The sequence below is a fragment of the Poeciliopsis prolifica genome, unplaced genomic scaffold (genome assembly GCF_027474105.1).
Source record: "Poeciliopsis prolifica strain line A6 unplaced genomic scaffold, Auburn_PproV2 SCAFFOLD201, whole genome shotgun sequence".
Classification (NCBI taxonomy): Eukaryota; Metazoa; Chordata; class Actinopteri; order Cyprinodontiformes; family Poeciliidae; genus Poeciliopsis; species Poeciliopsis prolifica.
Window position 1 is genome coordinate 8,102 of NW_026562576.1, and position 13,339 is coordinate 21,440.

A 13,339-nucleotide genomic window follows, 5' to 3' on the forward strand; every position below is an offset into this window, starting at 1 on the left:
TTTAATGAGACGGTCGCACCCGGGTGGCTCTCACCGCAGAGAGGTGAAGCTCCGCCAAAGAACCTCCTCTGACTGCGCTGCAGAGCAATTTCTCCTGCTAAAAGCACGTAAACCTCCGAAACAGTAGCCAAATGAGCGACCCGGATTAAACGCTTCCAGCTTGAACCACCACAAGGAGAGGAGAAAGAAAAACGAAACGAAAACACATTTACAGAAAACTACAATGCAGAAATATTCCTTATATGATGGAGAGTTCTGCCAATTAGTGTCACCTGCAGGAAAGCGCGCAAGCGATGAAGAGCGTCTCTGTAAGAATGAAAAAGCTTCACCTTTGTGGGAGAGTCTCAGGCGCGGCACGTTGATTTTGGTCGCGCAGATGCTGGTGACAAGCAGCGCAGCCACAACTTGGTTGAAGACGAAAGGTGTAAATCCCATAATTACTGACAGACGCGCCTCTCCTTCTCGCTGAGATTTTTTTTAAGACTAAACGTCAAAACTCCGAAGGGACTTTTATCTTGACGCTTCTCGTCAAGGTGTTTGATCTTGAGGACGTGTTTCTTCCCGGAGCGTCAAACTGAAGACGCGCGCGGTCCTCTGTGCGGAGTGACTGCCGCTCTGCCAGATTCACTGACTCTCTGCTCTGAATGCTTCCGCAGCTCAGTTCCCACAGGAGAAAGAGAGAGAGAGAGAGAGAGAGAGAGAGAGAGAGTGAGAGACATAGAGAGAGAGGGTGAGAGGGAGAGAGGGAGAAAGAGAGAGACAGAGAGGGAGAGAGGCGTGTGTTGGAGTCTGGCTCTTCTTTTTACGCAGAGCGCAGTTCTGCCCCGGGGTATTAGTTCATTGTTGCATCAAATAGGTGAAAGGTGACTTACTCTGAAACGTTTAACGTAATTTAGAACACATTTCACTGGTTTTTTTAACAGGTTTTATTGGCTCCAGTGTTTATTTGCTTGTGAATTGACTAGAAAATGGGTAACGAGAGAAGGGGAAGACATCTTTCAAAGGTCACCAGGCCAGGAATCGAACCTGCATCGGCATCAAGGATCAAGGTCTCTATATTTGGGTTGTTTTTAAACCCTCCACCATCCCAGTACTCCATAGTTCAGCAAATTAAATAGCCATCTGATCTATATCTGATGAATGTAGAGCTTCAGTTGTAGCATCATAACCCAAATTACCTTAAAAGATTGCAGTCATTTCCTAACAAAGACCTTCAGAGATATTATTATTTTCATTTTTCTTCTATCACTTTGCCATGTCTGGTATTTGGGTAACCTTCGGTCATTGTCTGGCCTTGTTTGTTTCTTTTCCAGTTGTTTTACACTTTTATTTAAAATCGAGGCAACTGAAATGCAATAAAACATTCATTTTCATTGAAAATGAAAATGAAATATCGATTGGATATTTTTATTGCATGGCACAGCAATAAGAGATGAAGCATCTTTACGAGAGTTGCCAATGAAGATAAAAGTTTTTTTTTTTTTTTTTCTGAATAGAATAAAAAGAAAGACACATTTAGAGTTGTTGGATATTCATGTAAAACATTTACTTTAGTTTTCAGTGTTGAGACAAAATTAAATGCCATAGAGTTTATGGCAGAAAAAAATCACAGCTTGTCAAGTGTTGCATGATGGTCAAGGAACCAAACACAGGCAGTGTTGAGTGTTGAAAACAAACTTTTCACATGGATGCCTTATGCTCAACTGGGACAGGAAGGGTCCAGATAAAGTGAGCAAAAATGATGTGAAGCTCATATTATGTGAACGAGGGAAGTCCTACCTTCTAGCTTAGCGAAGGTAATAACAATCCCATAAATTCATGAGTTGTGCTTGAACAAAAAGGACAAAACGACATCTATCTCGACATTTCTCTCTCCTCCAAAACCTCTGAACCAGTGACCTTCTTTGACCCCTCCCTCGCCATTGTCACCATCTCAGGGGTTTAATTAAGTTGTGCCGTACCTTTAAAACCCCCTCTCATACATGCATCCCATTCACATGCAAGTCTTTAAGTGCACACAGGGGTCACGGCAGAATGAGACTGAGCCATTAAACGTATCAATGCTGCCGTAGCCCTGCTTCTTCTGGGAGCACTTGTTTGCAGCAGGAAAGAAACCCATACATGGTTTATACGGTTCGAAAGGCCAACGGTGGGAAACGAGACGGGTGTGACGACTTGCTGGGAACCCTCGGGGCTTCAAGCAACAAAGTGCTTTGCGCTTTTTTGAGTTGTTGGTTGTTGATGTGAGTTGTTATAAATTTTTTGAGAACTTTCCATGAAATAGCAGACCTCTGGAGCCACAGAAAAGTAAGTTGTAGTTTCGAAGCAGCATCCAACAGGCAACAAGATATCGGATGTCTTCTTAAAGGAGACCTTCCAAAACCTCTTGATGTAAATATTTATGCATCACTGAAGAAAATAGCTTCCTCCATTCAAAAGAGACCACAAGTCTTCTTGACAATGGGCAATAGTGCTTTACCCTCTGAAGTGATCTTTTTCTCCTTGAAGATAAGATTGTATTTCGTCTAAACATCGTGCTTGTTGAGGGATAAAAGATGTTTCCTGCCAATTTCATCTTTTTTGCATCTTTTGTGGAAAGACATGTTTGAAGGATTTTTTTTTTCCATTTGAAACTCTTTGGTTTTATGGTTGCCTGAAACTCTTAAACATAATCTGTTCTGTCTTCTCTGGTTTTGACTCATTAAGTGATATAGATGATGCAGCACAAAATGAGACACAACTAAGGGGAAAGCCACTGTCTGGAATAATAAACCCATGTGCAAGATCGAAGAGGTATCGAGTGACGGAAGTTAATACTTTTCACATCTGATATTGCGAGAAAAAAAAAGTTCATGAGATGTAATGATCCTTTGACATCATGTTTCTTTATAAAGACACATTTCACTGTGATAGCAGCTTTAAGGATAAAGATTTTCTATAAACATCTACATTTTACTGCCTTCACAGCTGGTTTCCTATCTGGACGTTGACAAAAACATCTTCAGCACTAATGTAGGTTTTGATTCAAGGCCATAATTTAACAGATTTGCAGTAGCGTCGTCGCTTTGCATTTTTTTCATGATGGATTTACAATGCTCTGTGAAAAGTTCAGAGGGTCCTAAAAACAAGCTTTGATATCTTTTTTTCTCCTACTTGAGAATTGTGCACCGTTTTTGTGTCGGCTTCAATTAAGCACTAAATGAAAAGTTTTGAAAAAAAGGGTGAAAGTGTATGAATACCTTTGCCAGGCACCATCTATTAAAAGCATTTTCTGAGGTACTTTTTGACTGATGCCCTTTCTGAAGTGAAGGGCTCTCATTCCTCAGAAGCTGCACAAAACTTGTGTGTCGGACAAACAGACGTGGGAACCCAGTAGAAGAGGCCACAAATGGGGCAAATGTTCAAGAGCTGAATAATTGATTGTAAAAGCAGCAGCCTTCTTGCCATCACTGTGAAGTGTTCCCTACATTTAACAAAGGAACTGCTGACTTTAAACGACCTAAGACGATGGTTGCCCCTTTAACCACAACCAAGCGAGCTGGAGGAACGTGAGCAGCCAGCATGATTAAGCAAAGTGAATTTACTTTGCTCTGATTTGCTCTTTACTTTCCTAACCCCGTATCTGACTTCCTCTGTGTCATTTCTAATCACTGGCAGCACTCATGTGGTTTTCTAACCTTTCTCTTAAAAATCCCACAAAGGATCGTCTTGTGTCTCAGGCTCAGCTTCCAAGGCCTTGAACGACGTAATTCATTCTGAAAGGTGCGCCAAACTTTTTAGGAAACGCACCGAGTGCCTGAAGGACTTTCTTTGCACCTCTCTAAATTCTCCCAGAATTAAATTATGCTCTCTAAGCTGTCAGTAGTCATGAAATGTGAAACTCTTTACAGCATTTTGACGCAGTGTCATTCTGAAAAATCCAGCTAAAACATCTGGAGTGGTGATTGGAAATGGCAGCGTAGAAGTTCATGAATTCACAATGTGGGAGGTAGGGCAGAAATAATGAATGGAGGACAAATTTGAGCCACAATGCACCAAGACAGCTGTTTGTGCAAGTGCCTCAGGATTCATAAATGTTTAAACATTCTTAGGACAGACAGGAATAAAACCATGTACAGTAAAAGAGTGCACCCTGCAGACAAAGTAGAACGAAACGATTCAGGGCAGGCATCGTGAGAAGACGAGAAAGGCTGCGTACACCCTGGACAGGTTGCCAGTCCATTACAGGGCAGCACAGAGATACAGGGGTCAAATAATGCACGCACACACACACCCACACACACTAATACCTAAGGTCAATTAGAGACACCAGTTAACCAAACAGTCTGTTTTTTTTAACTGTAAGATGGAGTAAGTTAGATTTCAACACCTTCTGTAAATGGTCCCAGATAAATAAACACAAAATAAAAAAGATATGTTATGAATGTGTTATTTTTGCCCATTGCAGAAGAAACAAAACAGTAGTTGAAGGAACAATTGTTTCAACTTATTGCAGCAATATCCAGCTAGGAAGCAAGAAGTGGGAAAGATTGTGGTCCAGCTTCTCTCTGCCTGGTGAGAAGAAAGTGGCCCCACACAGAAAATGGAAATATTGACTAAATGAAAGGGAGAAAAAAAAAATTTCATCTTAAAAGGTTTTGTTTAATTTAAATGATGCAAATGAAGTAATAATTTTAAAAACCTGTGCCTAAAAAACAAGATACAAAAGTTTGTTTAAAGACTTCTCATCAAATTAATCAAATAAATAGTCATAATTAGTTCTCATAAAACAGAAATTGTAAAAATTCTTGTTACTGGTCATAATACTAGTGTTTTAATTACCATCACTCAGTAAATACTACTCTCTCCTTAAGAGTCTGTTGCAGCCTCAAATGTTATATATTATGTAGCAACAAGGTTTGATTAAAGCAGATTGATTTGCTGATGTCTTAAAAATATTTTCCTTGTTTGTTGTGATTTTTCTCAGAAAGAGAGAAGTGAAGTAACCGCTCGCCTCCTTCTGCAGCGCCATGAGACCGTGCCAACCTATAAAAAGGGGTATTATTTGATTGTATCAAGGAAACTTTGACAAAGAACAAAAACACACATTAATGGATGAATCACTGCAATGAGCCAGGGGAGCTGGAAGCTGTCCCAGGCTGGCATTTTGGCAAGAGACGGGATACACCCAGAAAGGTTACAATCTGATATGCTGAGGCCCGTTAGACCCCCACATGCACAACCACAAATGGACCGCACACAAATGTTCCAGCCAGTTAGCATGATTATACCAGAAACATTCTTTCTCTGCTGCAACAAATTTCCGCCATGTCCGAAAGCTGCTGGACACAAATAGCCAATGGAAAAACTAACTCTAAAGCATCAACACAATATTTTTATTGAACTAGTGGTTTTAGTTAGTTATTTTGGCACTGAAATGTTAAAATACATTCTTTACCAAAGACACAAAGATGCAGAGTTTTTACCAATTAATCGATTCTGTTTTTTTGTTGTTTTTTTTAAAATTATTATTATTATTTTAATGCAGAAGGAAATAAGTAAAGAAAATGAATGTCATAAGACCAGTTTTGCTGTCATGGCTTGAGTCTGCAGAGGTTGTGTGCTTTTATTTTTCTTCTCTGCTGTCTCGTTGCCTCCCTCCCCCTCTTTGCAGCTGATATGTACCAAAGGTGAGGATGTTCCTGCTGGGCTGCTCTGCCACCTGTAAACCATCCTCTAATCAAGCCACTGTAGGAAGACAGCAGGGCCCATTCAGTGCCAGATTGTTCCTGTTAGTTGAGGCAGTCCAACTGGGAGAGCTGCTCTGGTCTTACTGAGAATCTAAGTTACTGACCTTTTTTTTTTGTTTGTCTTATGCCCATGGATGTGGTGTGTAGAAGGAACAAAATGGTACTTTTAAACTGAATGGCGTGCTTTTTCCCCCCTCAATGTTCAGGTCTTGGCTCATAAACTGTGTTTCCATTACAAATTTGTGTAAAGATCTGTCAATATTCCACTTATGTTGAAAAAACTCAATTTTGCATTTGATGTGTTTTCATAAAATAAGAAATGTGATTAAATTCACACATGAATAAGTTTGTTCACACAATAAGTTATAAAAAAACACTTCTTGTCATCTTTAACCTTCCCTAGTTACTGTGTCATTTGGATTTAGTTTTGATCTTTCACTCGAAAACATTTGACTTAATTACACTTTGAGTGGACCCACCCACCAACATCCAGGAAAGGTATTTTGCAAGTAGACAAAAAAAAAACCTCTCAATTTTTGTCTTCTCTGACTAGAGCAACTTCTTCTCATGCTATGTCATAAATGTGGCTTTTCCATGGCTTTTCTTACTGCAATAGCTTTCTTACCAGTCTCCCATGAAGGCCAGATTTCTGGAAACCACAACAGAGCTGTCCTACTGAAAGATCCTCACAGCTGTGGGACCAGCAATTGAACTGCATCATAGACCGCTCCAATGCATTCTGGACCGCTCCAATGCGCCAAACATTCCCAAACTGAATCGTTTCCTGCTGCTTTTCATCGGCTTTGTCAGCGTCCTCCTCAGCTTCTTCATGGCCAGAGTTTTCATGCGCATGAAGTTGCCAGGATACCTTATGGGCTAAGAACATGGACGACAGAAATTTACCAAACAGAATTGTAGAATCAGTTTCAAATAAAGGTGACACTTACCCAAATCTTAACCTAGATTTGGGTAGACCAGTAGATTGTATATCTCCTCCACAATCACATAATGCCACATGTTTGATATTTTTCAGATTAAAAAAAAAAATACTTGGAATTCTAGTTCTTACATTTTGCAAAGTTTTCCAGACAAGTTTTATTTAGCAGGAATTGTACACTGTAGACTTTACTTTTACCCATAACCAAATCAAACAAAAAAGTATCACTCAACAAGGAACTGTCGTAATCCACAAATCAGAATCACTACAAATAACTCTGTACTCATCCCCTCTGTGACGGCACAGTATGGAGAAAGCATCATGCAATAGGGATGCTTCTCTTTCTTAGGATCAAAAATTTATCCAGGCGTTGGAACGATTAAATCACAGTCGAGACCTAAACCCACTTAATGGATTGTGGCAGAACATTGAACACTGATTTTCACAGATTTTTTTCTTCCAAGCTGACAACTGCAAAGAACAATTTCCACCAGTCACCAAAGTCAAAGACTGGCAGACTATTTCAGCCACAATCACAACCTGCGGCAAAATTTGGTTTCACAAAGAACCTTCTCACGTTATCTAAATAGACTGACATTGCACACTTTACAGATTCCGTATTTATGTTAAAATAAGCAATCATTTATTTTTTTCTTCTCATTTCTTTAATTATATACCAAATAAAGTACACTGGTGTTTATAGAGGGAATAGCTACTCATAGTACACAGACTACTCTGACATTACTCAAGTACTCTCCACGGCACTATATGACTGGAAAGAAACAAATTTAGATGAATGAAAGCAATCGCAAAGTCGACAGAATATGGGATCAGAAAACGCTAATGATGAGCACAATAGCGGAAAGGAGTAAATAACACATTGAAAGAACAAAGAAAGCCAAGGAACAGATTATGGTAGAGAGAATGGTAAGTGGAGAGAGACAGCAGAAGAAAGGAAACAAGTGAGGGAAAAATGTGGTTGGAAGATCAAAGAAGACTAAGGCAAAAGGAGAGGAGCTAAAAAATAGAAGAGAGGCTGTAATAAAGCGTGGATGTTACCACTCACTCAGAGGCCTTTTACCATGTATGGTGCAAAGACGACCAGCATTTGGGGACTCGCTGCTTTTCCACACACAAAAAAACACACAAAGAAAAACTCACACAACATGCACCCTGTCAGGACCTTTAGGTGCCCCAAGTCTCAATTTAGACTGATTAGAGGTTGACCTTAGCAGTGAACTCCCACGTTTACACACAGCAAGGACTCCTTGCTGTCCTGATTAAGCTGTGACCCCGCCACTGACCACTGGATGCTAAACACTCCCAGACCAGGATGAAACACAGCTGACATACTTAAAAGACCACATGGGGGCTTCCATTCTGGGGAGAGAAAATGGAAACCCTTAGCAGTGGATCTGCATGAGGAAGTCATTTAAAGCTCCTTGTTATCCTCAAAATGGCCATGAGCTCACTTGGGGTTTAGGAAAAAAGAAATGATGAATGTTTTTGTGTTTTGAGGTGAGGATTTTGATTTGGCATATAATTTTATTCACTGCTATCTACTTCAAAATGGTGAACTATCCAAAATATCCAAATATTCTTTGGCACGTCAGCAAAAGTAAACATGTTTGCAGTTTTGACATTTATCGTGTTAAAACTGCATGTTAGAACACAAAGCAGCAGAACGGTGATGTGGATGGAGAATCTGACATGCTTTTTAAAAGATTTCTACAAATAATAACCTAAAAGGTGTGGCATGCATTTTTAATACTTGTTGTCCTTTCTGATAACAAAGTCAGAAAAGATTTGAAGTACTTTTAACACAGTAAACGTGGAAGAAGATGTTCTTGTCAGAGAACTTTTTGACTTGCATGTGAAACATGTGTGGCAGAAAACTAGAACACATCATGCAAAATTTGAAACATGTCAAAGATAAAGTTTTCCACAAGATTACTGTCACAATTATATTAAAATATTGCCTAGAGAAACATTATGAATTGAACTATTTCTATTATGAACTATGTAAATGGTAATACTTTTTGTAAAAAGTCATAGATCCATATTGATTGTTTTATGCAGATTATGCCACTTCAGAAAGATTGCATCATGTCAACATGTGATAGGTTCTTTATACATGTTGCAGTATCACCTCACTTTAAAATTCAGAATATGACAGCTTGTTTTTTTTTTGTTTTTTTTTTTTCAAAATCCTTAAATTTTTGTTTCATGCCTTAATTAAACTAAATTAAATAAAAAAGTGAGCAGGAGAAGGTCATGCAACACATGCACTTTTTCGTCCTGTCGTCAACATATATTTCTTTCTGAGCTGAAACTTTAAATCCAGCCTTAATAAAGGATCTGAAAGCACTGACCTCGCTACAGATAAGAAGAGATAACAGTGGCGATATCTCAAATCAGAAACGTCTCCTGTCGTAACTTTCTTTTCCTTCGTCTAAATCATCCACTTTTTTATCCCAGCCTTTGTCCATCGTGGTGCACATTTCTTCGGCTTCATGCTAAATTCCTGCAAGGAGATGGACTACCAGTGGCTTCCTTATCACAAGAAATGTCGACATAAATTGTCCTTAATAGTGTGTTAGGACAACGTTTACTGTTGCTAGCATTCCTCGGTGTGTAGCAATGTAAATCTATCCTCCAACAGAGATATACAAACGGGGTATCACTGTAAGTTTACTTTCAGCTTATCTTCATGTTTAAATGTTAAAAATAATTATTTTCAGCTCTTGGATTTTCACCTTTAGAGTTATTTTTAAACATCCTAAATCACGTAATTGCTCTCTCATTTTTAATAAAGCTCCTGCTGTTTGTCAAAGCCCATTTGATCAATGCAAAATACGTACAAACTAACTTTAAAAATCCCTCCTAATCATTCCTGTGTGCTGGGAAATCTTCCAGTTTGCGTAAGAGCCTCACAGTATCCTCCCTGCGGTTCCCCTCATATCTTATCACTCATCACTGTTTACCGTCTACTCGAGCAGAAAAGAGTTAAACAATTATCAGCAAATTAAAGAAAAACACGCCGGTCGTGTGCGTCCACTCTGTCGAGACAAAGTGATGACTGTTGTGAGGTTCCCACAGCACGCCAAGGTCAGGACCCTAAAGTGGCTGATCAGTGTGATCGTGTCATGAACACACAGACCCACACACAAACACACACCGGCCACGGTCTGTGACCTGCGTGACCTCGGGATCACAGTGGCAGATGTTATTCTGCTGATTTCTTCCATGCTTAACGGCATCCATCATCAGTGTCAGGGTGGAGGAGAAGGAGGAGGAGGAGGAGGAGGAATGCACGTGTTGGGGTGTGCGATTGTGCACATGCTGCGTCACTGGTGCTGAGTGATATGTGGTTTGTCAATATTTGGCTCTATTAAAATTTAGGAGGTGACCTGGGTGGTCGGAGTGAGGCCGCACTCGTCCACAACAGCTGGAGGATTAGACTCAAGAGGGAGGATGATGCTCGGATGAGATGTTCAAATTGAGAGATGTTGCGTAACATGGACAATTTGAAAGAGGGTTTTTCCATAGAAGATCTTATAAAAGATAAGAATGAGCAGTGTGCATCCATATTGCATGGATCCACACATCTCTGAAATGAAACACCATCTTTACCAATCACTCAGTAAAGATGGTATGTGGTCCCGAGTGGCTCCACTTGCCAAAACAGAAATGATGTTGGAACACTTTTCCTAAACTTGTAGAGACAAGTTTTTAAATATACAGTTCTTGTGAGATGAACATGGATACATCAGCCATGTTTATTTTAACAGTCAAGTGATGCACTTGACCTGTTCTTCTTTCAGGCAGCAAGCGCTTCTTCAGCAAGTTTTGCCAAGCAGATTTCTCAACAGGTTCAAACTTCCCCAGGCGTAATGCTGCTTCAGGCGTCTCCTTCAAAAGACCCGTAGCAAAGGGAAAGATTCCAGACGGTCAGCGTCATTTATAGGATTACAGACCCTAATGTCGTTTCCATGACTTTTACTGACAAAGGCTCAATGGCGAATGCGCTCACTGGTGCACGAGAGAAATTGACCTACAGAAGTAGCAATTTGCACCAGCTAAATAGTAAAAGATTCATGCAGGGCACCTTGTGTTGCCCTACAGTGATTCGTTCAGTTACGAATCACTCTTACAAGCAAAAAATTATATTAATATGTCTAATTATAACATATGTTAATAGTTTAATATTAATATTGAATTGTTATCTTGATATAAGTCATTGTAAGGTTTTATAAGTGTAGCTTCCGTTCTTTGGTGCCACAGAATCGTTGCCACATCTATGATCTAGTAATGCCCAGCATATGGAGATAATAAACAGCCGCCTTCCTCCTGCTGTGGCCTCACCACAGGATTCAAAAGACTCTGTTTTACGTCTCTTAACCCTGAAAGTGTACTGCCTTTCAAACCTCTCAATCAAACAGGGAAAGAAAACATGCCACCATAAAATTTACGAGATATTACATGTCTTTCCATCAAAACCTCCTTCAATTTATCACCATTAAGACTTATGAAAATAAGCCTGAAAATGATCTAAGTCTTTAAAACTCTAACTGGTAGCTCGACTGGGGCACAGGAAAGGGCTACGTGTGAGAACAAGCTTTAACAATTGATCATCTGTCACTTCCCTTTTCTACAGTTTGGATGTGTGTGAGAGAGCTTGCATTTGCCTCTTTTTCTCTTGCAGGTGTTCAAATTTCTCCTATGATGAAGATGAAAACATCAGACCTCCTGGCTCCACCATCTGTGTTCTGAATACACCTTGTCAGCTATTGGCATCATGGTATAATAGAAGAGAGATTATGATTTATTTTTTATCCACTGCAGCTCGACTCATCAGAGGATGCATTTAGATTTCCCCCATAAAGCCAACCTAAATTTTTTGCACAAAAAAAAAGAGCTCTCATTGCTTTGTGGTAAAATATTGCGGGATGAGGCGACAGAAAGAGGCTGTAAACTAAAACAGAAGCTCTAGTACAAGAAAACAGAAAAAGAAAAACATGAATTATTTAGGACTTTTTGAAGTAAAAGAGATATAAGAAAAAACATAAACTGAAACCCAAAATAGTTCAAGCTTTTTACCGTGGGTGACTCTTAAATGCCTGGTTCTTTAGGTTAAAACCGAGCGATGACAAATAATTGCTAAGTGCTCACATTTTTATAACAAATGACTTAACCCACTTTTGAGTAATAATTTAAAAAGCCTAACACAATCTTGCTTATGCAGCAAAATAACTCCTCTGACGAAAAAAGAAAAGAGAAACTGGTTCCTCGATAATTAATGCTTTGATAGTCTGAAGGAATTGCTTCAGTTCAAAATGACCTTTTCTCCTTCTTTTGCACAAAAGGCTTATAAAACAACTACATCTGCTCCCACCCATTTGTTTCTCATCTTTTTGTTGTGTGTTGCATATTTTGAATGGCATTCTGCTTTTCGTTTTCTGTCCAGAGGTTTTGAAGCCCACTTGGGTCCTCTTGGGTATTTTACAGCTTTCACGTTTTGTTTGTAGCTGCTCCAAATTTCACTGGGGAAGACAAAAAAGAAATTGTTCACTTACCAACTTGAAAGAATCTCAATTCTTTATGTTACTACATAGAACAGACCCTTTGTTCCATCCACCCACCATGTTTCTCATCACTGCCAGGTGCAACAACTTAAAGTCGGCAATTTCTTTCTTTTAACAACACAGATGATCTGTCCACCATTTTGCCATGAAAAGGTCCAAAAGCTCTAAAACGAAATCTGTCATTTGCACCATCATCAGATTTTAGGGCAACGATAGTGTAGGATTGTAGCTAAACATCTATTTGTTTAAATTCCTATTTGTTGCTGAGCTAAATGGTTTTATTCTTCGTTTTGGAGGAACTCTACTTGCCTGAATGATTATTCAGCATTGAACAGAAATTCTTACATTCTGAGTTTGAGACTTATGAAGACGTAATCGTTTTATGAAAATACTAATAATTTTCTTGTGTGTTTTTTTTTTGTTTGTTTACATCAGCACAGCACAGCTCTTGAATAAAACAAACTGTATTTAATGGATAGGTCAAACATGGGCCAAAATATTCCACATTGACCTAATCTAATTCATTAATGATTTACTTTTTTGCAGCTCTTTTGCAAAAACTATATAAAAAGGTATTCTTTTTCTAAATATATATTTGTTTCCAACATCTTGTTTACTCATAAACTCAATCTTGGATTAATCCAAGAACACTACTGGTAAGTATCTTCACATGCAAGTAAGACATTCTTAAACCATTTAAATCCCCTCAGTTTATTATAGATAATACTAACTTAATAGTTGGCAAAACAAGAAGAAGAAACAAAGTCTGTTCAGGCAAACTTTAAGAGTTGATGTTGTCTGCTCAGACACTGATTGTGCATCCCTGTCAATGACCTTCATGATTTACTTTGCCGCCCTTCTCTATTTCCTTTCACTTCCACTTCCAAGCACTTTTATAAAGGTCTTTCTGCTTCGCTGACGCCCAGTCGAGCAGCTACATCTTTCCTCTTCCTTAAAAGCCGACTCCGCCTTTCGCTGACCACAGACCAAACCGGCAGATGCTACTGAGCGTGCCCAGTGGAGGGTGAGTTCAGGTTCCAATGGTTTCATGGGCAGATCACAGTTTGGTAAAAATAATAAAGCCAAAG

At 39.2% G+C, this 13,339-nt stretch overlaps 1 protein-coding gene across 1 annotated transcript; it reads right to left on the reverse strand.

Annotated features, from left to right (window-relative positions):
- Positions 1-329: 329 nt before the first annotated feature.
- Positions 330-624, reverse strand: LOC129356855 (semaphorin-3G-like; the record flags this gene model as incomplete). The annotated part of the gene is given in 1 exon segment (XM_055026399.1): positions 330-624. A coding segment is annotated over 1 exon segment (106 nt), but the record flags the coding sequence as incomplete, so codon positions are not given.
- Positions 625-13,339: the final 12,715 nt, after the last annotated feature.